We start from the raw sequence: 25,504 nt of genomic DNA on the forward strand, positions 1-25,504 counted from the left end.
AAATGACTAATAATAAAAAATTTTTAAAGGTTTATCAGATAAAGCATTTAATTGAATTAATGGGACAATATGGAGCACTAAATGATTTAATTAGCTGAAGTTTAGACTTCTAAAACATTTCAATATGTTTTCTTAGAGTATGCTGAATATTAAACTTTATGAGTGAGGATCTTATTGAGTCATAAAAGTGTCATATGATAAAGTTATATAATAATAGCTATAGAAGTTTTAAGAATTGTGTTCAATGTGTTTTAAGCCATATAACCCAAAGTGTGTTTGATTAGTTTTTCTAAAATTGACTTATTTCTTCTTAAAGTGGAGTTCAAGAGACTAAGGTTAATTACGGATTCAATTTGAAGAATTTCAGTTTCCTTTAAGCAAAATTTCAGTTTAATTGAAACTCAACAAAATTATATTTATGATTTAACAACATACTTGAAAGACATACACTCTAAAGGATTCGAATTACAAACCTTGTAGTTATAATCTGTTGGTTGTAAGCAAGGCCATGTATTTGTAATCTCTACTACTGCCAGAAATTGGATCAGAAGGGACTGTGTTATCAAGAATTGCTCCTGGTTTTGATCATGGTCATGTTATATACATGTGGTATAGTTGGACAGTTACTCATGTAAATCTAATTTTGAATAGTGAAAATCTGAGGTGATAATTTGAGGTTTCAAATTCTGTAAATAAGAGAATATAACTTTCATCTAAAATAGTTATTAAAATACTACTTTAAAATGCCTTAAGATTTTTCCATTTGCGTTTTTAAGTGAGATAATTTTTTATTAAGGGCCTATTCTATGCCTCATAATTCACTATAATCTAAAAAAGAGGTCTCTGTTAACAACGAACTTTCAGCCTAGCTGGGAACGTTATACCAACACGCAAGAAACAGCTAGAGACTAGTGGAATGTAAAGTCTGTCTTGCTGACTTGAAGTGCAGTAGAAACATAAAGGAAATGTGGACTTAGACTCATCAGAGAAGACTTCTTAGAAGAGGTGGAAGATGAGCTGGGCTTAAAGAATGAATGAATTCAGTGAAATGAAGGAATTAAGACTTTCAAATGCAGAATACATGGACTAAGGCATGATCAGGTAGGAAGGAGTAAAGTAGATATAGTAGATTGAAAGCATTGTATTGAGGAATTGTAACCATGTTTGAAATTGTTTTCCTTTACATAGGGTGCCCTAATAGAAGAAAACGAGTATTCAGATTGCCAAGCCCTTCAAGAGCCAAGGTGTGATGATCTGAAGAAAAAAAATACAACTTGTAAGAAATATTGGAAGGAAATCTAGGCCTAAATTAGATAAGTTTACCCTAAACATTAGGGGATCTATGGCTTTTAACTCAGCAAATCAAGTGAAAACTCTTGAGAGGAAAGTTGCGTAGCATATTTCTAGTGTCAGGATATTTTTTTACCCTAGTAAGATTGACCTTACTTCTATGGGAATGATTGCCAGTTAATACCAAAGTACTATTAAGCCAAATAGAAATACTCTTTTCCAAACCTCTAATTTGCATCCAAGCCTTAGCTCAAATTATTTACTCCTAGAATGACCTTTTCTCTCATCTTCAACTGTTTAAATCTTAAGCTGTCTAACCCCTGCGTGAAATTGCCCTAGTTCATTTTTCTCTTCAGCCAGAAATCCCATTTCTCCTTTGTATTTCTACACCTAACATAGAACAATTAATACATCCTGCTTATGGGCAGGGGCTATCATTTTTTATTGTGTACTCTGCAAGCCTAACATAACAGGTACTTGATAAATGAGAGTTGATTGCTGAAAATCAGCAGTAAGCCTTTATGATAAATTAATATAGTCTGGAAAGGCTAAATACCAGCTAAATGTAATGTCTAGGCTCTTTCCTGGTAATTTAAGAATTTCCACCTTTTACTACTTATCAGGGTTCCTCTTATTCTCTGCTACGTATTTACATTCATGCCTCAAGTTTTAGCTACCTTGCAGTGTCCTTTAAAATTTTTTTAAAAGTTGAAACTATAGGTGAGGGAATGAATAGTTGGAAGGCCTATGAAATTTTAATATCCCTTTTTGAGGGCTGTTTAGATGATCTAAGTGATCATCTAAAGCTTTCCAACAAAGTATAGTTTGTTTTTTGTTGGCTTTATTTGTGTATTTGAGGAGATAGAAGATAGTAGTAGAATGAAAAGTCCTTGGATTAAAAAATACTATTCAAGAAACATTATTACCATAATCACAAAAACGTATTGTGTATCTGCTGTAGTTCTTTAAAGTGACTCTAAAGAAAATGATATGCTTCTCAATCCCTCTGCTTATTAGAGCTACTTTACTGAGTGGAATAGGTTTCCTTATAAACTTTCTTGGACAATTTTATAAGAGACTCAGTCACACCAAAAAGCTTTAAGAAATCGAAGAAGGCAAAATTGTGTATCAATTATGCAACATTTGTTTTCTGCCATGACATTTAACTCAATGTAATAGGGATTTATTTTTATGTACCCTAAGAGCTTTTATATAAAACCTATAGGACATGTCTGTTTTCCAGAATCTATATATAAACTATATATTTTTTAGTCTTGCTGCCATTGTGTTTGCTTTAGCTTTGAGGGTAGTTGACATGTTTGCTACACTTAACATTTAGTCAAAAGTCAGAAATTCAACCAGCAATTAAATAGTGGTTCCTAAGGTGAAGCAGTTTCTTCTCTATATTGATTTGCTTTATGACCTGTTTTCTAGGCATGTATTTTGACACCACCAGTACCCGCCACCCCACCCCTAAAAAAGATGAGAACTGACTATATCATGGGTACCTAGACCACATGGAGAAAGGACTGAGACCAGAAGCTGCAAGCAGACATTGTACGGCGCAGAGCACCTGACAACAGCCCAATCTACGTAAGGGCAATAAATGCCACATGAGATGATCCCCTCAACACAAAACTGTAAGTAACTTTGGGAAATTAGAGGGGGATTAGAAAATTGTCTCTGATGACTCAGTAAAAAAAAAAAAATCTTTAAGTTATTGGACCTTTGCCTGGAAAACCAATTAGAGGACTTTAGTCTTGATATAGCAAGAAATATGGAGGCGGCATAGCCTCTTGAAACAAAATAGTGGAAGTTGAGAAAGTAATAGAATTTTTGGAAATTAAATGTGGCAGAACTATATATAGGATCTAGAAATAAAGTCTAGTGGCAAGCAAACTGGGCATGTGACTACTGTAGTAATCTAGGAGTGAAGAAATGCTGAACAGAATAGTGACAATGAGAATGGAGATAAAAGAATAAATTTATTTCAAAAGAAAAAATTATAGAACATCATGATTTGTAATACTTAATTTAAGATGCTATGTAGGCATTCCATTTGAAATGCTTTGATTAAAGTTCACTTTATATACAGAACTGGAATTCTGTGTAAAAGGCTGAACAGGTATATTTGTGAGTATCCACATAAAGCTGATAAGGGTAAACAATCTAAATGAAACTCATTAATAAGGACAATAGGACCCTTTTAAAAAGAAATACATAAACACATGTTTATGTAAATAAATTTGATTAGGTATGTAATCTTAAACATTTCTAAAATGAATTAAAACTCTCCCTTTTTCTCTTAGAGTGTCATATCTCAAGCTTGGCCTGTAAGAAAATCCTTACATTTGTATGGTTGTGAGGGTTGTTGACTAAAATGTGTTAATATTCTTGAAACTTACATTTACTTCTATTAATAAAGCAAAGATCTTTCCCAGTATTAGATTGAGGGAATGAAATAGAGAATTTAAAGTCCAAATAATTCAGTCAGTTAAAACTTTGTAAAATTGACATGGCTTTAATTTCTCAAATGGAAGAGCAAGTAATTGAATTGTGGGAAATGTGCTGGTCTCCAGTTTCGAGAAACAGTACAGCACAAAGACCTGGCAGTCTGGCTGAAGAGCTGTAATAATAAACAGAAATGTGAAAACCAGGAAGACAAGTTTTCCAAGAGTGCAACTGTGGCATTTCAAAGGAGATATAACAAGAAATTCCGGAAGGTGGCCAAAAATAGGTTTAGATAACTGAGATTCCTTATTTGAATACTTACTTTTGATGGAGAAGCACAGTTAAGAGGAAATGAAGGTTCTACGAGGTCTGAAACAACTTCTCACCCTAGATCGGGTTTGCTTCTGAGGAAAAGTGTTAGCCAAAAAAAATCTAATAGGAATTCAGTACTGCTTAAATTGTAACCAGGAGTTTAAAAAGTAACTGAAGCAAAAAAAAATTTAATTAATTGAAAGCAAATATTTTGGTTTTCTAGGAGCTAACTCTTGTTTTGTAGGATTCCTATTTAGAAAGTCAAAGTATCTTGCATTGTTTACCTAGTTATTACTTGCCATAAAAAATAGCCACACATCTTTAGACAGAAATACCATATTATTCTACATCTTTATTTTTTAATATGTTCTATTTTAATGATATGTAAGGAAACCTAAAATGTTAATCTGCACTTCCAAATAGTCTTTTTAAAATCCAGTAATAAGTCTTCTGGATATACTAGAATCTTTCAGACCATTTCACCACAATCTTTGAACCATTTGATTAATCCAAGTTCAGTGAATGTACTACTTCAAGCCAGGTTATCCAGAACTAGGAACATTTTATTTTCTGTATTTCCATCCTAGTTACATCTGACTCACATGCCTGGCCTACTGACTTCTACTGTCTTTTCATGACTCCTATATTATGGAGGTAAGTCAAGATTTAATATTGATTATAGTCATGTAACAGTCATTCTGAACTTGTATTCCCTTAAAGTTCCTTTAATTACTAAGCACTCTTGTAGCATTGCATTTTTATTAACAAATTATGTATATTCCAATTTTTGCTGGGCTATTTTACTGATTAAATGTATAATTTTGTGTAACTTTCAACTAGTTTTTCTACATATATCTATATTTTCATCTCATTTTTTAATCACCAAAGTAAATGTCTAGTAGAAAAATACTATGATTTTTTTTCTGTTGTCTTTAATCAGCTTTCAGACTCTGAAGTATCCTTATCCATCTTTGAATCTATTGTAATTCTTGTTTTCTAAGTGCCTGTTCACTGAGACTATAGCATTTGAAATTTTTCAGTGCAGTTCAGTTCAGACTATTAGATGTCCAGCACTACAGGGGATTGTAAAGAACAGTATAAAGCACAGTCCCAGCCCTCATAAGAACTCATGGAACCTCAGATATTGAAGCCAGACTTTCTTGGGGACTTGAGAACCCAAAGAAATTCAAATTCTTACCAGAATATGAAATGATAGAGAGTAACATGAAATAGAAACACTTGGTATTTTGTATTTTACTCAACTGATAGAGTAAAAAGGCACTTTAAAACAATAATTTCTAGATTTGAGGTGTTGGTGCGAAATCTGAAGGTGCAGAATGCTGCCTACCTAAAAGCTCTATAGTTAGATGAATCCTAGGTACATTTTGGTTTTGGAACAAAGTCCTACTTACTTTTGCTGCAGGTTGTTGCTTTTTCATTGTGCCATGCTTAATATTCATTTCCCATTCACCATGTAAGGTGTTAGTTTTTATCCATTTAAAGACTTTTATGGTTAGATCTAATCATTTAGGTAAATATTAAGGTACTTTGTAAGCTTAATAATTAGTTATGAGGTGATGAGTTTTCTTGGTGAAATTTGTACATAACTTTTCATCTCTAGTAGGTCTAATAGAATGCCTAATAATTCTTGAGGTGTAGTTCTCTGGCAAATTCTCTGATGGATAATTATGTTTTTTAAAACACTAAGTTTGATGGCACATTGTTCTCTTCCATGGGTTCTTTGGCTCCAGGAAGGTAATAAAATTTCCTAAATTAAAAAAAATTTCCTCTTATTAGTGGTTTCTACATTGTTAAACTTGATGTAACAGAATCAACTTCTCCAGCAAAGAGGAAAAATAACAGAATACAGAATATTTACAGAGCTCTTAGCAAGTCTTTATTATCTCAGCAAGGTCTCTGGTGATATGAACATTTCTATTATTTATGATAGAGAACAATACAAAAACTTATAAAGCAAAGCTGAAGTTTGTCAGATGTAAACAGTATATAAGACAAATTAGAAACAACTATGATTCCCTAAACCATATATTTCTCAAACTGCTTTCCCTTGACTGTTTTATATTACTTAGGGCTCCCGATTTCAGATATATTTTGAAAGCAGCCTAAATTAATTCCGACTTTACCAATACCTAAGAACTCTTTCTAATTATGACTTGTATATTAAATCCAAGAGTATTCAACATTAGAGCTCCTTTTCAGAAAATCTTTGTAGGGAGAACTTTCAGTTGTTTAAAAAATAAATTATTGAGGTTTAAGAATAAGCTAAAATCTTCAGTGCCTTATCAGAAGTGAAACTGTGGGTGATGGAAAGAAGCTGAAACAAACATTAGAGAAGTGCAAGAATAGGGGAGGCCCAACTATTGATGGTACCATTTAGACTGACAGAACCTTACCGTGTCATTGTGATGATTCATGCTTGTGTATATGAGGTATATGTTATTTGATGAACAAAGTTTTCAGCATGGTTGGCCAAGATAAATTTCTGCCATTATTTTCTTACAATTGCAAATTAAATTGACAAATCAGTTCATTGAATTAAGTGGTGTCTATATGAAAATGTTAGTCTTTTTTTTCTAAAGCAGACCAGAGTTTTTAATTTGCCTGTGGTGCATCTAACATATGTTTTCTTCAAACTACATTTGCCTGCCTCCCTTTTTAAACAAGACTCAGTTTTTTGCATGTCTTCACATCCCAGTTACAATGTCCCACTTATTTTGGAGTGAACACCAGAGGATTACTGAGACAATCTTGACAGATGTGTCTCCAGATAAGATAATCTCTAAAATATTTACTAAAATAAGCAACCTAATCACTTTGAAAGTACACTTCCCCTATTATGAATATTTTTAATTGTGGCAATCTGTCTCCTTCTAAAAACCTCTGCATTGTGAAATCATGGCTTTTGAGACACTATTTAATAAAAGGCTTAAGTTATTTTAATTTAAAACCATTGTCAATGGTTATGAATTGTATTTGTAGTAAGCTCTAAGTGGGAAGGCATTGTTTTGTTCCCTTGCAATATCTCCAATGTCTAGAGTTGTATTTGGCACACAGCAGATGTCAATAAATATTTATTGAATGAATGAATGTTATATGTTTCCATATGTAGTATGTTTCTGTTAGCATATAAAAAAGAACATTTCTCATCTCAAAGTAGTTTTCTGAAAAAGTGAATGACTAAGAACACAATAAAGTAGTTTAAACATTTTCTGTCTTATTCCTTGCCAACCCATAGCTACAATTTTTTTGTTTCAGTATTTTTTAACCAGTTACCAGTTTTTAATGATCTCACCAGCAAAGTACTATACAAAATTAAAGTGTGACATATATAACTATGCCAACTATACCCAACTAGTTAAATCACATGCATGCCAAAAACTTACCAGCATAGAAATATTGTGCCCTAGAATATAATGCTAGCAAGGGAAACAAACTGAACACATCACCCCCAAAACTAGGATGACACACTAAAACAGCTAAGTTGGCTTTTCTACAGAAAGGAGAGGATGAGTGTCACCCAAAACAAAACTCTTATTCTTAGGGCTTTTTGTCTTATTTGGGTCGTTATTTTCGATTGCTAACCTTAACATTACTAATCTTAAAGTATTTTGCACTTTTACATTATACATAACCTTTTGAGGTAGTTAGGAATTTTTTTTTTTTTAATCTTCCCTACAACCTAATACACAAATCTTTAATTACTAGAAATTTCTGGAATGCATTTTATTAGGTGGGAGTTTCACAGGATGGGTGATAGAGTAAAATTTGTGTATGAGATAACATACTATGCCATAACTATGCCCCTTACCTTGACATACCTCATACATACACTATCTTTCAGGTATAGCTGTTCTTTATTTTAATAGATAATATATCTACATGGCCTAGTGAAAAGTAAATTTTCCTCCCACACCTAAACCCCACTCCCCCAGTTTCCTCTCCACAGGTGACCAGTATCTTTGCTGAAAATTCCATGCATATATAAGAAAATAAGTTTTTTTTTTAAACTGAAACTATAAAATGGAAATATCTTTTTCCACTTTATATATTATTCTGCACCTTGCTTTTTTCCACTTATAAATATTTGACAATCCTTATCAGTTTGTAAACTGCTGACTCATTCTTTTTAAGGGCTGTATAGTATTTCTTTGTATGAACCATAATTTACCCATTCCCTATTGATCAACTTTATTTCTGATCTTTTGCTATTACGATGATGTACATACTCACTTGAATGTGAGCTCCTTGAGAATAAAGATTTTTTTCTTACTCATTTTTTAATCTTGAAAACTTATTATAATATACATCAAATGTTCAAGATGTTTTTCAATGCATTAATTGTACTTTTTTAAATGGTGCTCAACTGCTTCCACTCAACGGTTTTCACCTTACTATGTACCTGGTACTCTTTGACTTAATGATTCCTCTTGTAGATGTTTATCCTAGTGTTTAAAATGGCACATATATAATAATTCCTACAAGAGGAACCACCAAGTCAAAGTGTATGGTTATTTTAAATGTTAATAGAAGTTATTTATTTTCACCAAACTTAGGTACTAATTAGTAATAAACATTATTCCTCTAATTGTTTGGCACAATGCTTTACACATAGTAATGCTAACTACTGAATGTATTGAGCTCACAATCGAAGTGAGAAAAATTTGTTTCTATGAAAGCAGATAAGTCTATGGAGAGGAAAGGGCTGATTAATGTACCTGGAAGAGAAGGAAAACAGTCTCACAGAAGAGGTGCAATTGAAAGTGGGTCACCCATCTTCTTCATCATCATCATCACTAATAGTTACTATGCCAGGAAATGTGTTGAGTACACGATCTCCTTTAATCCTCATATATTCTATAAAGGAGATATATTTATTATCCCCATTTGATAGATGAAGTTGAGGCACAAATAAGTTAAATGACTTGCCCAAGTCATATAGTTAGTAAGTGAGTAGGCTGGGATAAGAAATCAAGCAGTATGATTCCAGAGCCTATTCTTGAAAGTCATTTAAGTGTTCATGAAGAAGAGAAAGGAAGGAGGCATGGAAAGCAGAAGAAATATGTCCCAAAGCACCAAGTGTGCACAGTGTTGTTCAGAAAGGAGTAAGCAGTTAGTGTGGCTTAAGCATTGTTGCCCACAGATGGCATGGTAGGAGACAAGGCCAAAAAGTAGGCTGAGTACATATTTGACTAACGTTTGCCCTAAATATGGAACCTCCATACAAGAAAATGACAATTTCCTTTTACTCTAAAAGAGAACAAAAAACCTCATTTCTTTTTCTGAGATTGCTCTAGCATGATAGTTGCCTCTGGTTTCACTGCTTTGTTCATGGTGAGAGCTTCAGGCCTTTTTATCCTTTCAAAGCTATAGCATTCGGTTTTGTCTTCAGATATTGTTCTAGTGCTGACCAGATGAAAGCCTTCTGTTAATAAAGTGTCAATCAGTAAGCCGAGGACATTAGTTCCGTTGGCCAATTTTCGGTTATCAGGTTTTATAGATACATACCTAGGACACACAAAAAATGTTTAATTGTAAAGCATCTCTTTAATAATTAACAAAACTAAACACACAAATTTAATTTATAACTTCAAATAAAGGCATCGTACCATTTTTGATCAGATATTTTTTTGAGACTTCATTTATAAATCCAAATCAGTAATTTTAAGCTGATAATTTAATAAACAGAGACCTTGCTTTGATTTCCAAAGTCATTTTTATTCTACATTTAAGAATACAATCAACATTGATGAATTTTCATTGAGAAACTAGTTTCTGGAGCAAACAATTTGATCAAACAATTAAATTAGCTTGATTTTTATATAATTTAACTATTTTGAATTTTTCTGTTTTCAATTTACTAAACTGTTTCAATCGATTCAGTCATTCTAATGAACATTTTATACATTTACAGTTTTCCCCCTAGATCTAATTTTACCCATTAGTGGCACCGATATTACAAATTTCCTTTTGTAACTGTCCTTTCAAATATATGTTTTCAGGTGAAATTTTGCAGATATAAAATGTCAATAAGTCTTTATTGTCAATTTTTACTCAATAACTGTGTTGTTGAAGAGCAAAACATAGGGTTCAAGCCTCTGGAGGTGAAATGACAAAACTTTCTATTTCCTGGGAAACTCAATAGAACAATTCACATAATTCAAGAAAAATATATCCGAACTTTTCAGATTGGCTATTTGGCTTTAATAATGTCAACATAACATAGTCACATAGATATAACTATTTTACTCCTTCACCTACCATCGAGGATATTTTTATGTCTTTGTGTCCTCCTACAATTTGTCTATGAGAGATGCAGCTAATTTAAATTAGAAGAAGCAGCTAATTTAAATTAGTTCCAGGCAGCAACCTAAACTATCTGCAGTTTTATGGGGTAAAAAGAGCCTTGGGGACATCCCTAGCCTCCTTTTAATTATGATTGAAATAGAGTAGTTTATTGTAGCTCACATTTAGAAGCTCACTGTAGGCGAAAAAAGCTGTAATAACATGTAAGAATTACAGCTCTACAAAGTACCCACCAAAATATTTGTTTGATATAGCAAATTTTTAACCTTAGTAAATCATTCCATCTACCCCCAAGCCCCAGATCTTGATTGTATAAGCCTAGAAACATTTTTCAAAGAGAAAAAGTGTTATAGAACATCTCACAAAATTAAGATACAAATAGTACATAGTCGGTGATAACAAAGTGGAATGTACTTGCAGGAAGTCACTGAGCCAGAGTACTTAATTCCGCATGAGGCCAAATTAAGAAATGAAAGATTTCAAGGCACAAGAAAAGGATAGAAGAAACCAATGAGAAATAAGAAATCAAAACGCATTTTAAATCTTGAAAGGGAACTATTCTTTTCCACTTGAGTGAGTTTAAAAAGGAAAAGTGAGATAGACTAAAGGCTACCAAAGAGACTAAATCCTGTGACTATAACTTGAGCCTGATACTGTTACCCCAGCTGCAGGATACAAATCAAGTATTTCTAGCATTGTGAACAACCTGCTAGGTTAACAAGACCTTAGAGTAGTAAATCATATTAATGGAACATACCAAACAGTACAAATGATACACCAGACTCGTAGGAGCCATTCAGACTTACTCCTCCACCTTCTACCTTTAAAAGACATCTAAATGGACAGATTCAGTCTAGGGCATGAACGAGAAATCAAAATGACTGCTAGATAGGCAGTCATCTAAGGTGGATCTTTTAAGGCCAGAGGTGTCATCCGGTCACCTGAAATCCTAATGATGTCCCCTTCTTCAGGTTATCAATCTCTACTTTGAAATTAGCACTATATTAAAAAAAAAAAAAAATCAAACACTTCTGGGATGAAAAAATTCTGAACTTCAACAGAAAACAATACTGTTTGGGGCTAAAAAAATTAATTTTAAAAATAGCTTCTGGTTTTGGTTATCTATTTTAGAAGTTTAAATACAATACCATTCTCACAGTAAAACTTTTTGTAGTATTTATAAAACACAAACACTTTAATAACAAAGAAGAAACCACTTGGCACTGTGTACACACGAGAATATCCCAACTTGAGATTCTAATCTTGTTTTACAATTATTTTCTTCAAATGCGTATTTTCTAAAGAGCATTTTTAGTATTTCCAGGGTATCTTTTTTATCTTGCATGTTTCCTCTTAAAATCAGTAACACTATTTTTTCTTAGGTTTCTAACTTTTTAAAAAGGGACCCCCAAAGATCTTAACTACTCAAATTTTTAAAAAACAAAAACTGGTAATTTCCTGTTTTTGTTAATGCCCTACCAATGAAAAGGAAGTTGTGCATAGAGCTCTGAGGTAAAGATAGGTTCTTAGTTTTCTTCACAATCAGCCTATTAACTGGCTCTATTTTCCCAAAATGACATTTCAACGTCTTTGGAAGGGCAGAAAATTATAAGTATAGAAACTTAATAAATAGCATACTGCCCAGAGTTCTCCAATTGGTAAGCAAGAACAAGGGGTATGTTGTGGGAGTGGCAAATATTGGTTGGTCCTGAAGGCTACTGCTGAAGAAAATATCTCAAAATACCTTTACCCCCCCCCAAAAAAGTAATTTTATTTTAAATACTATAAGAACGTATGTAGACTTTTTTCTTCCTGAAAATTCAAACCAGCTTTCATAGATAGTAAAATAATGGTGGGACACCAATAAGATATTTTTAAGGGAAAAAATATATCTGACAGTAGAGTGGAAAACAGCCTTAAGGTCCAGCCAAGAACAATAGGAGAAAGTGAATAACTGACTCAAGAGCAACTATCCTTAACATACTGACAGCCTATCCTAATATTTTAAGTTGTCTAAAAGTACCAAAGTTATAAATTTGCCATAGAATATATCTGCCTTCATGGTGTTTAAAAATAAAATGGGATGGAGAAAAATCACTAGTCAAATCATGTAGCCTGAAAGAACAAATAGAGAGTAAAGAAATCAGGACAAATGACTGAGCCTTTACTATATGCCAGCCACTAAAAGAATCTCGGGGAAGGAGGGGCTAGGGACTTTCATTCCTAAACCAAATTCATTAGCAATGTTCCATAATCTATAAAACTATTTCCTCCCAGTTTTCCCTGCAGTCTTGGTTTATTCTTATTGTCCTACATAATAACAATACCCTCTTTCACTCTGAAAAGTATCCCAGTTTGGACAATAATTATCTGGTCATTCTACCCAACTCTGTTGGTTGCTTCAAAACATCGAGTCATCGCTTTTTCCAAGAAAAAGCTCAGACATGAGAAACTTAGTTTTGAGAGGTAACATCAGGAACTGGTAAAGAGAGATGCTTCTAAGTTCAAAATACCTGACTCCAGTTTGGTTATCAGTAGTGCTGTCAGAGCCACACTGGAAAACCAGGTCATGGTAAGAAGGTCTTTGTGGAGGCAGTGGAAGCAAGGTCTTCTGAGGAGGGGAAGAGTTACTAGTCCAGGTAGGTGCTGAAGGTTGCTCTATAAACACTGTAATCCTCCCAGTTAGCATCTCAATTGTTTTGCTGCAAGAGCCAAACACCTTGAAAAAAGCTTGAGTGTTTCGGCTTAGGAAATGTATTTCCACAAGAGCAGGTCTTGGTTGTAGCAAGTGTTCTTGGTTTAAGAGATGAACCAGAGGATCAAGTTCATAGAAAAGAGCCTCTCTCTGAAGCCTAAGATAGTCTGAAAAGTCAGTGGGTAATAAAAGTTGTTGAGTTCTCAAAAAATCTAAGATGAAACTAAATAAAACACCATCTCTGTCCACAAAAATCTGGCCACCATCCATCTTGAATTCTTGGTCTCTGCCATCTAACATTCTTGTCAACCGAGAAGCAGGAAACTGCTTTATGGTCGAAAACCTTGTTGTGAATATCTTCCCTCCTACATTCAAAGTGACCAGTTCCTGACTACTCATTCTTCTCTTGCTTCAAACTAGTGGCTACAAACCATCAGCTAGACTTAGGAACTTGAACAGTTTAACTATAACCACAAATGTCGCTAGTTATATATTATGAGTAAGTAGAAGGGGAAAAAAAACAGAGACCTAGATTCCCAGGTAACCACTAAAGCAAATAGTGTATCCATAGCTGTGTTTGCAAATTTGAGTTGCTGGGGAACTTGCAATATACAAAATGGAAAAAGCAACAGAAGAGGAACTGGATAGTTTAAGGAAAACTGTCAGTGTACCTAAGGATAGGTGTCAAATAGATCCCTTTCCTGTATTCCATAAAAAAATTCTCCATGAAAACCTACCGTAAATTTATATTTAAAAAAATACTGAGAACAGAAAAGACCTCTTATCTACTGTGAGTCTTCATGGCAGATTTACAGAGAAATATTGCCATGATTTCTTATGATCCCTTTAGTAATTTTAATCGTGTATTGCCAGGGATGAGAGCCATTACTTCAACTAGCAGCTTAATCTGACTCTTCTTCTCCTAACTAGAATAAGTCTTTCTTTTGTACCTAATCTAGTTGTCATCTTTTTTCTCCTATACCAGCAGCTTGTGTTGTCTCCTTTCAACCAAATTTAAGGACTCGAGTAAAGACACTCTGAGTTTTCAAAGAAATGTCTTGTTCCACGACAGAAATAAGGTAGACTAGAGAGCAGTTTAAGCTTGGGTCATTTTTATTTTCATCTGAATTCTAAGGTAGGTGAGAAAATTAAACATTTTTTATTCTTTGGGAGGTAGGGCATCTTTATGCCATGTAAGCAGACAGGTCAGCATTGTTTAGCGATTACTTTGCACTTTATAATAGCTGATACATTGTTTCATATATTGTCAAATTAGTCTTACTGCTCTTAAATTCTTTAAGTGGATTGGTTTGGTTGAACAGTTGCCATACTTTGAGATGATAACACAACACTTAGCTGCCAGTAAAAAGGAAGCTTTCCCATTTCCTTTTCTTATCATGTGTTAGATATTTTTTTTAACCTATGCCTTTGCTTACACACCCATCTAAGTTTTACAGTTTCATCAGATTCCTTTGGTGATAAATTTACAAGGCGTAAGGAGAAAAAGGGAAGCTGAAATCTCCACCCTCCTTAAAATGTACACTTATCACAAGAAAATGTCAGTTTTTATTTACATGAGATTTACATTTTAACAAAAATGGATAGCAACCCTCTGTAGAAAAATTTGGAAATCTAATCCATCTATATATTTTCCTTTTTCTAAAGAATGTTCAAAAACACTACCTCATCAATACAATCTTAGATCATGTGCTCTCTCATCTCTCCTTTTTACATAACATAAATGCAACCAGTATTGGGGGTAAGATGCTTATTCCAAAAGTACTCTTTAAAAGGGAAAGACCCAGGACTGTACTGTTAAATTTCACTTTTATCTTTATGCTACCTAATTTGAACATTTATAAGACATTATTTTTGAAAGGAATATTTTTGGAGGAAAATATCTGACTGGAATCTTTGACCAAATCTGAACTGCCACTCTGTTCTCTTAACAAATGTCTTAACAAAAGACAGATATTCTTGAAACAGATTTCATAATAGTTTATATTTGCACATAAATTCTGCCACATTATTCAGCACCACCAAAGTAAAATTCTTGAATCTTTCACTGAAAAAGAAAAACCCATCTGTCACCTGTTTCCAGTAAAAAACTGACTGTTCTATAAAATCAGGTGATTTAATCAGATAGGAACTGAAGTGTGAAAGATGGTCTTTCCAGGTTGAGAATCCATCAAGTAAGGACCATTCTAGGAATATAGTAGGACCAAAGAAAATGAGAAGGCCAAGCAGAATGACTACCACAAATAACTGATAAAAGCTCCAAGGAAACTTGCTAATGAATGTGCCAGTGTCTTGAGGCAAAGAAAGTTTATCGACATCCACTAGTTTTATGTCTTCCCACTGACTAGTATCAAAGTTCTTCATTAGAGGGCTTGTGGGCAAATTAGAGGGAGGTAAGGGAGTTTCCTTGATCACTTTTATTTTCTCCCTGAACTCCTGCATTTGTTGCAGAAATATGATAGGTTCTGACACGTCTTTGAAGGCCTCAGCAATGTTAAAGGCCATCCGTTGTTCCTGCAAGATGGTGTTGAGTTTGTTGATCTCTGGGTCATAGGCTTGCATAACTGCAAGTTTCATGGTCTCAAAATCAGACAGGATTTCATTCTTCTTTTGATCTAAGGTGTGTTGTAACTTCTCAAAAAACTCCTTCACTTTATCCGAATCTTTAGTCAGTAGTTGTAGAGATTTCCTTTTGCTAGTTTCCAAGGTATCCAAGCGAGAAAGAGCATCTCCCCGTCGCCAGGTCTCAAAGCTTTGGAAGAGGGACTCAAAGGCATCCCTTTCCTGAGCGTAGGCATCTTCAATAGAACAGAAGACATGCCTGGTGTGATCACCACGAGTAGCACAGATCCCACAAATCAATTGCATATCAGTCAGGCAGAAAATGTTGAGAGGCTGCCCCAAGTGTCCTTTGCACACTGGCATTTTGGGAGAGATCTTGATCTTGTTATACTTCTCCACAATACCCTTCAGAGAGTAATTAACCTGCAGGCTATTGACTCCAGAAGCTGAAGTTTCCTTTCGACACGTGGGGCACTTGAATGGAGATGATCTCCACAGTGAATTCCGCACATTTCCCTCTAAGATCCCTTCTAAGCATTTTTTGCAAAAGTTGTGTGAGCAAGGCAAAACTCGAGGATCATCAAACAGACTGCAACAAATTGGGCATGTAAGATCTTCTTCAAGCAGCTCCATCACATCCTACCATAGAGAAATAAACATTTTATTCCAGTAATCCCCTCCATTTGGACTACTATAATAATAAGAAAAAATTATGTTCATAGACATTAAAAATGATCTTTCACTAAAATAACAAGACAAAGGAAGTAAGAAATTTGGGAAGGGAATGCACACCAAAGCAGATTTAATCTGCTGGGACTAGAACACACTCCTTATTAGTAGGTCTCCCTGTACACAAGGCCTTTGTGTGGGCTTCCCAACAACAGTCTTTGGCTGAGACAGGGTTAGGACCAGGACAACTGCAAGTTGAGCCAGCAGGAGGACCCAATTGTTTTAAAACAGAAAGCTGACTACTAGCTGTCAGAAACAAAACTACTCAGTGTCTGAATAGAATGAACTCTTTAGTCTGGCCCACAATTATAAAATGGTATACTATTTAAAAGAACAGCACAGAAATATAAATCCGAGCAAGTATTCTCATGCAGACTTTTACTAAAAATTTGCATTTCTATTTCAAAGGCAAAATTACAATTATTAAAATCATAGGTAAAAATGAGAGTTGCAATTCATTCTTCCCTAGAAAATTAATTTTTTTTTTAACCACCAGAACAGTAATCAAAGCCATTTGTAGTGTGTAGAACATCAGTTCTCAAAACATGGTGAGCAGAAACCTGGGTGTCCCTAAGACTCTTTCAGGGCATCCTTGAGGTTAATACTATTTTCATAATAATACTGACATTATTTGCTTTTGACATCATGTTGACCTTTGACTGTAAAAGCAATGGTGAGCAAACACTGCTAGAGCCTTAGGAATCAAACAAGGCAATACATAGTACCAAACTATACTACTGGCCTATATTCTTCACCACCACACACCCACAGTGGGGGTGGGAGTAGTGGTTTAATTTAAGAATGTTCTTGATGAAGCAGTAAAAATTACTCATTTTATTAAATCTCAATCCTTGTGTGACAAAATGTGAAGTAAACACACAGCATTTCTGCTGCATACCAACAGATAGTGTCTGGAGGAAAAGCACTGTTGCAAACTCAAACAACTGCTTTTTTCATGGAACACCATTTTTACTTGAAAGAACAAAGACCAACTATGGCTATTCAGATTAAACTATATGGCAGACATTTTCTTGAAAATGAACAAAATAAGCCCAACACTTCAAGGGAAAAAAATGACAGTATTTCTTGCCAATGATAAAAGTTGAGTGTTTGAGTGAAAAAGAATTTTGGAAAACATATTTGCCACTTAAGAAGTTGATAGCTTCTCATTAATTAAGAGGTTTTTCTAAAGAGATAAGCGGTGATATTAATGAATGTGAGGTATTTTTTTTAGGAGGGAGATTACTAGACAATGAAATATATCAAGATTTAGAGATCTGCATAACAGTGAACTAAATGGTTCAAATCACCAATGTTATTATAAATTGTGAATGTGTAAAAGATCAAAAGACCAATGTGTTTAAATATGATTTCAGATTCCATACTACAGCTAACCTTTAAGAAACTACCACTTGTTGAGTTTAGTATAGTATCAAAGAAGATCACAATTATAAAAAAACTCAGAGGCAGATAAAGGACTCCAGGTATCTTCTATTAAATAGTAATTCATTAAAGAGATCTATAAATATGTAAAGCAATGCCGCTCTTCTCACAAATGTTTTGAAAAAGTTTTTCAAAAATTATTTAACAAGTAATAGGTTTATCACTATTTTAATCTTAAAATCTTTGTTTTATAATACGGTAAATATCTACTGTACTGTACATATGTAAATCAAAGCTCTTGGGATCCTCAGTCTTTAAAAGTGTAAAGGAGTCTGAGATCAAAATATTTGAGATCCCTGAACTAGAGAATACTACTTCTCAATTCAAATTTATTATTTTAAAATGTACATTTTAAAACTTCCATCCATAAAGTTTTAAAACCATAGTGATAAATATGTCCTCATTCAGTTTACTTAAGAGTGTGTGTGATATATATGTCACATTACTACTAAAGTAATAAATAAAATAGGATCTAATAATCTATAGGCCATTTTACAATAAATATAATTTTAACAGTAATTTTAAGAGCCACAATTGGAACTACAATCTAGAAGATAAATAGTATTTAAAGGATAAGATGAGCCCGCAGGGCTAATTAATTTATGGTTTTATATTAAGTTGTGAGAAATATATGTATAAAAATATGTGTAGAATTAAAGCAAAGATTATTCTGTCAAATTTAGTGTCATAATGACAAAATGTGTGATGAGCCGATTTTTCTGAAAAATCTTGTGTGACATAAGAAATCATATAGCCTTTGAAAAGCACTGGGAAGAGAATGGCTATGAAGACTGTTGTACTAAGTTATCAAGCCGTTGTAAAACAGACTCTCTAGAACACAGAAAACTTTCGATGGTCCTCCGTTCATAGTTCTAATTCCACACTTTATCACCTCCACTGGTATCATTGTTCATCTATTCTATGCTAAGGCTAGATTATGGTAAGCAGAAGAAAATTAGTAGGGGCAGCATTCAATAAAGTAAATCTAATCTACTCATCCTTGCAAATATCCAGAGAATCCTATCCAAGCATATTAATAAATAAGAAAAAAACAAAGGATACCAAGTGGTTGAGATGAGGAGAAAAAGGGAACTCAAGGCAAAGAGAAACTTTGAAGAAAACTGAGGAGACTGCAATAGGGGCAAAGAATTTTAAGGCAATCAAGTATGATCCAAAGGAAAAAGGAAAATGTCACATACAGGAAATTTTTAAAAATCATAAAGTCATTCCAAAGCCATAATCAACTAATAGATCTTAAAATGAATAAGAGTAGGGGAAATAAATGACTATTTGGAAAGCCCCTTTATTACAAAGTGCATCAAAATCACGATCAATCCTATTATTACATTTTTAATAGTGTAATTTACAAAGTTTGGTTTATAATTTAATGATTCTTATTTTCATTCATTTTAAAAGCTAAACACTTTTATTTTCTCTTCTTCACTTAGTTTTACACTGAAACCTATGACAAAACTTATGTGACCATAGCTGACTTTTAGAGAAAATTGAGACATAATATCCTAATCTAAGAAACCATGGCGAGTTTGTTGCCTCAAAAGTTCTAAAGGAAAACACATAGTAAGATTTTTAGTCTCACTGTATGACCAGTGTGCTTCACGGTAAAGGAATTTATAGATCCTTTTCTTAAAGTGTGGCTAACACATAAAAGTCCGAAGAAATCAGTAAAGCTTAGTTTTTTGAAGAAACTAAAGTACATAGCTCCTTTTGGGGGGCTAATTTTTCCCAATATAGAAGTCAAGAAACTATATGAACAAAATTATTGTTCAGTCATAAAATTTCACCTTAGCCAATGTCAAATTAAGTGTATAAAGGCAAATAAGTTTTCCAAGATTCATTTCTTCCTTCGAATGTCTTTCTGAATATCAAAAAAGTCTTAAGTTTTTGAAGCACAGAAATCCATTTTCCCACCAATTAAAAATTTCCCCAAGTTTTATATCAATAAAGACGAACATATACCTTATTGTCTACCACCTTTCTGGTTTTCAACCTCGTTTTCCTGATGTATCTATATTTTTAATATATTTTTAATTTACATAAATAAAATTCAATCTTTTTGGTATACAGTTCTATAGGTTTTGACAAATGCAGAGCTGAATAACATCACAGATTTATTTTTAAGCAAATCTGCAAGGCAGCTGTACTCAAGGGAAAGCTACAAAACTGCTTTATATAGCAACAACAGCCTCTGCAAATGAAACCAAAACACAACCACCAGAATATTAAAAATGGAAAAGCCAATACTTACAAAGGGGTCATAAAATAGAAGTAAAACCTAATCTGTGTATTAGAGTTATCCTTCCTAGAAGTCCTTTATTTTTCAAGGACTCAAAATGATTTTAATGCAAAAGGTGCTCATTCATTCTTAAACAAAAGTTAATTTTAATAAAAACCTATTCCACTAAAACTTTCCTGTTAAACCTTTGAATTTCATTTGTGGACAGCAATACACAGTTGTTCAAAATATTACCCATGATTTCTTTCCAAATCCCATTAGAGAACAAAAAGAAAAGCCAATGTATACTTTGTATCTTAAGAGATTTAAACCAAATTTCCATCCTGCTTTGAGGCATCTTTGAATTCAGGAATTTCAAAGCCCCATTCAAATACCTGACAAGTAACTAGATAGCAAATATTTGAAAATCATGTCAATGACAAAACTAAATTATGCAAATCTCTACTAAACTGAGAGCCATCAATCTTCTCTTGGAACAATGCTTAGAATAAAAGGGATCACTTTTTTCCTAAATCAGTTCCTCTCAGCACACTACTCTTATTTTCAAGTAGCATACAGTATTCTATTTTAGTATGAGATCCAGTAGTAATGCTTTCTTGAAACTTAGTAAGGGTCCAGTTAACTACTGAATCTGGGTAAGAATATTTATCATATTTTTTGAAAATTTTCACAAGTTGACTAAAAATAACTAAAAAGGGTACCCAATTATAAAAACACCATAATGAGCTAAAAGTAAAACTCCAGAAATATTAACTAAATATGATTAGCTTCACAAAGAGCTCAACCCGATATAGTATTATCTTTTATAAAAATTGTATTATTGGATATCTATGGATCCAGGCCTGTTAGGAGACTGACATACTTGATCTTTGACAAAACACATGCATATTACAGTTTCTCTCCTCACTGTGCAACTGTTTGGAAAGGCATTTAATAATATATAAAATTTACAAAGTTTTAAAGTACTCTATATTAATGTGTAAATTATACTTCATTCTGGCTTTTACAGATTGTTCCATAACTTACATAATCAAAACAGGATTAAGATTTCCAATATCTCAAAAAAGGAACATTAAAATATAGCACATGTAGTGTCTGAAATAGCTTATCTAGTTGTTATGTGGCTCTTGCAAACACAAAAGTTATCTATGTTTCTATACAGGACAATAGTAACTTAGCTTTTCTGTCATCTTAGAATGAGTAGTAGTTAAAATTTCCAAGATACTTCTAGTCAGATTCCTGATATGTAGGGCAAAATGAAGCCAGTACAGAAGTCCACCAGCTTGGAAGACCCACCTACTCAGAAAGTTCTGAGTATTTAGACTAAGGTGACAATCTCAAAAACAAAAACCAGGTCATTACCAAACTAGTCCAGACTACTCAGAAAAAAATGTGGTTTTTTCCTTTCTTTCTCTTTTCTGTTACCACTATTTCACTTTGACTTTTTCCTATTCTTTTTTACTCATCTTCCCCATACTGTCTCAATGAGTACAATCTTCTGATTTCCTTATTCTTTCCTTATCCCCCACCCTCCTCTTCATCTTTCTTTCTCTTTTGACTTTCCTCCATGTCTCTTAATAATCACCCAAGATATTATTCTGTAATCCTGTAAGTCTGCAGCAATAAGTCAGCAGGGTTTTACAATACCAGCTGATCAGCTATCCCTATCCCATTTATGTACAACTACTGAGAAATCTAGGTGGATTCCAGATGGTGTTGATCCCATTCTCTCCCACCCAGATGAAATCAATTTGAATAAGAGTATCTGAATTTGAGAGAAACATAGACAGACTAAATTATTCTCCTACTCTGGTACCAACCAGGCCCAGATATTATCTTTTACCTGTTAAGAGTTCAAATTAAGTCAGAACTACTGACTTCTGCAAAGGTTTAATGAACCAGAAATGTCTGGTTTCTCTTCCCCCAAATAAATGGAAATGGGCTTAAATGAAGGTGGCAAATTCTTATCCCTAAAACAAATTATCTTTACAACCATAACCTTGGCAATCATTGACCTAAATTATTATCCCCAACAGGTTGGTATATATTTAAAGTTTCTATCATCTAACTCTGTATTTAAGGTTAATTCCAGTTTTCAGAAAGGACTGCCAAAGTCTAGCATTCAGCAGCTAACTAGCTAGATTTACCTAGGTGAGATTATTTACATAGTGAAAATAGGCATTTAATAGAGAACCAATAAGTACTACCTATCAACTAATAAGTTACTTCTCAGATAACTATTGGAAATGTAAATGGTAAGAACAAAGTTCTGTTTGCTTAGTGTGGATTATACACATCTTATTCCAAGTAAACCTAATCTTCAGAATGTCAAGTAGAAAGCTAATGCTAAATTTTCCAGTTGGCTATAATATACTATGTTGGCATTTCTTGCTCATATTCGATACTGCAAATATGCAGGGGGGAAGGAAAAAAACCTCTGAGAGTTTTAAAAGGGGAGCCAGGCTATTGCCAAGCAGGATAGGATATACTTGTGCTTATGCCATAGGAAGGACAATAATTTAAACTGTCAGCAAAAATTTTCAATTCAACTTTTCCTTAGAAAGGTATGTACCTACATCTACAATGGAACTGAATTAAAAAAGACTTCACATTGTGGGAATTTGCTTTATAGAAGGCTTAACTGGAATGTAACTATTCTGTATGTCAGAAGGACACTCATATTTGGTTAACTATGAGAGATGAGCATAGCACTCCACTCTTCTAGTACCATTCTAGTATCTAGAGTCCCAAGCCAAGGTAATGACAATAGCAGTGTCCTTCATAACAAAAATGGATAATCCAATGTTCCAATGATGTACATAGAGAATATAAGCCAAAGGTCAATTCCTGCCCTAAGTGCAGAAATATAACATATTTACAAAGATAATTACTTTAAAAAGTATGATAAATGCCTAATAAAGAGGACACAGAAAGTTGATACCATACTGAAGTTGGAGAGGTTATCCATGCAATAACTTTTTTTTTTAAATTGTAAAAGTAATTTAATGATACAAAATGCAGAAAATACAGGAAAAAAAAACCTTTCAATTACATCAGCTAGGAATGACCACTATTATTTTGGTGTATTTCTTCCAATCTTGTGTTTGCGCACACAAAAATTTTAATTAAACTGGTGGCATAACACAATTTTGTATCCACTTTTTTCATGAATTTGATCATATGTATTTCTCCTATATATATCCTTCTAAAACATGACAATATCTTATGAATATGCTTTTTTTTTTTTTGGTATTATAACATTAAATGAACACCTTGTAGAAAAGTCTTGGTCCACAGCTCTGATTATTTCCTTAGATAATTCCTTAGATAATTCCTTTAGGTGTATTATTGTTAGGTGGGTCTAAAGTAGGAACATTTTTAAGGCTCCTGAAAAGACTGCCAAGATTCCCTCTAGAAAGGGTATACCACTTTATGAACTCTAACCGATAATGTATAAGTGCCCCACCTCTCCAGGCAGTTCTTGACCTTACAATAGAACCATACATTTATAGAGTTTAATTAAGAAAACCAATAAGGCATACTTTACCATACCTATCCAAGTTTAAAATATAAAACAGTGAATGGCAGTTAATATCAGCATGTGTCTATTACCAATACATACAGGAAATATATGGCAATAAAAGTTATGGGGAAGGAATAAAACAAATATTGGGCTTAATAAGATCTTAAAGGTCATCTAGCTAACCACCTAACTTGGTAAGTGAAAAACTGAGGGCCCCCGCTATGCAGACTTCTCAAATCATACACAGCAACTGGGCCAGGACCTGAGTTTCCCAATTCTTAGACCTTAGCACTATCCAGGAGAATTCAGTATCCTCATGAATAAAATGGAGCTTAACCATAGGCCTTTTAAATCTCTTCTCGAAGTCTATGGTTTTTACAGTTTAGCTTGTAAGAGGATCTCCAGGGAGGAGAAAGAACATTGAACCTGCTTCTGAATACCTAGGTTCAATCACTAGTTTTACTTTTCATAGAACGATGACTTTTACAGTACCTACATAATGTTCTTGGAAAAACTAACATGTGACAATCTTGTAAATTGCTAAATTTTATAAATTTAAGGTGGTTTAACTACATATGAGTACAAACACTGAAAACTAAATACATATAGTGTTATGTTAGAGCATGAGTGTATTAACCAAGAAAGGCCCTGAAAGCGAGGTGGACTCTCTTGGACTGTAATTTCAAGGGAGGGCAAAGCAAGTATTACATAGGCTAGCAGGTACAAAGCAATTTCATGTAAATGGGCATATATGAACAAAAGATGTAGTAGAAGTAAGGCCAGGTAACCAACCTATCATAAATGTAGAAAATCAAGAGAATAATCTGGTGTTATGGAAGGACTTACCAAGGAGGTTCAAGCTTAGTTCATCGGCTCCTGTAAAAAAGGTGGTATTTTTAGAGAAAGATAGGAGAGCCTGAAGAAATTTATCTTCTCATTGTACAAGACAGAAGTATAACCAATTTAACAGTTCCATCAAGTTCTCCTGGAGTGGCTATGGCTATGTAAATGAAATTCTAGTTTCAAAATATCTATTACGTAGTCAGAAAACTCAAGCCTTGTTATATAAGGCTCTAGAAACAAGGCACAGGAGAAGGCGGGGGGGCGGAAACGCTCTTATAAAAAAAGAAATGCTGCTGAAACCTCTCTTTTCCTTTGCAATATAAATCTTTGGATTATAACAACATTTCCGATAATTGCCACATAAAGAATTTCCAAGTCTGGGTTCTAATTTTCTGAGTGTACAAAATATGAAGAAAACAAAGATCACCCATGAGGGTGGGAACACATAGTTTAATTCTGAAAGGTTCTGAGCTTAAAGAAATTGGGTGAGCCCTTTTATTAAAAAAAAAAAAATTGTAGGGTTAAGTGTTGCAGTTTACCTCTGTCCTCTGCAAGCAGGTGTATTCGTCACGGTTACTATTTCCCAGAGCAAAGGAATCAGGATTTGGGTTTTGTTTTTTCCTCCACGTTGTGACTGACAATCAAACGAGGATACTGCAAAGAAAGAACAAAGAGGGTTATTATGCATTAACTTACACAGGATCCTTACTCTTGACGCATTTTTCAGTTGTCCCCCATGAAGCCAGCCTGCTAGGACTTGATGAAAAGACAGAAAGCATGGGAGAGGCTGGAGATCTCTGAACTAAGGAGCTCTCGATCAGCGCGCCCTCCGCGGGGCCAGGCAGCCTCCCAGGGTTCAGTAGCCGGGGGTCGTCGCGTGCTGACTTCTGGTGGTTCATGGTCGCCTTTTCTTTTCTAGGCTATACCGAGGCGCTGGCAATGGCGCCGAGCATGCTCGGTAGCGGAGCTGGTTTTCCGGAGCAGACATGCTGCCCCGGCTGTCAGACACCCACCCGCCAGCCGCTCCTCCCCACGCCCTGCCCCGGCGCCCCGCCGGTTC

At 34.1% G+C, this 25,504-nt stretch overlaps 2 protein-coding genes and 1 long non-coding RNA gene across 5 annotated transcripts in view; 1 reads left to right on the forward strand and 2 right to left on the reverse strand.

The window, feature by feature from the left end:
• LOC102889645 overlaps positions 1–25,470 on the forward strand; it is a 65,320-nt gene extending 39,850 nt beyond the window's left edge. Inside the window, exons 5-8 of one of the 3 annotated variants that reach the window (XR_003045474.1) lie at positions 1,189–1,276; positions 2,725–2,930; positions 4,641–4,707; positions 25,364–25,470. This is a non-coding gene — a long non-coding RNA (uncharacterized LOC102889645). Of the gene's footprint in view, positions 1–1,188; positions 1,277–2,724; positions 2,931–4,640; positions 7,162–25,363 lie in introns of those variants that run through there. The other 2 variants (XR_003045472.1, XR_003045473.1) reach the window with 2 other exon arrangements.
• Positions 5,928–14,031, reverse strand: KCNRG (potassium channel regulator). Its single transcript, XM_006909010.3, has 2 exons — positions 12,891–14,031; positions 5,928–9,579 (listed from the first exon to the last, which is right to left on the reverse strand). The coding sequence occupies exons 1-2, from the start codon at positions 13,469–13,471 to the stop codon at positions 9,342–9,344; spliced, it is 819 nt and encodes a 272-aa protein (XP_006909072.1). The 5' UTR covers positions 13,472–14,031; the 3' UTR covers positions 5,928–9,341.
• TRIM13 (tripartite motif containing 13) lies at positions 15,047–25,098 on the reverse strand. Its single transcript, XM_025044777.1, has 3 exons — positions 24,984–25,098; positions 24,448–24,477; positions 15,047–16,291 (listed from the first exon to the last, which is right to left on the reverse strand). The coding sequence occupies exon 3, from the start codon at positions 16,283–16,285 to the stop codon at positions 15,062–15,064; it is 1,224 nt and encodes a 407-aa protein (XP_024900545.1). The 5' UTR covers positions 16,286–16,291; positions 24,448–24,477; positions 24,984–25,098; the 3' UTR covers positions 15,047–15,061.
• Positions 25,471–25,504: the final 34 nt, after the last annotated feature.

The sequence above is a fragment of the Pteropus alecto genome, unplaced genomic scaffold (genome assembly GCF_000325575.1).
Source record: "Pteropus alecto unplaced genomic scaffold, ASM32557v1 scaffold413, whole genome shotgun sequence".
Classification (NCBI taxonomy): Eukaryota; Metazoa; Chordata; class Mammalia; order Chiroptera; family Pteropodidae; genus Pteropus; species Pteropus alecto.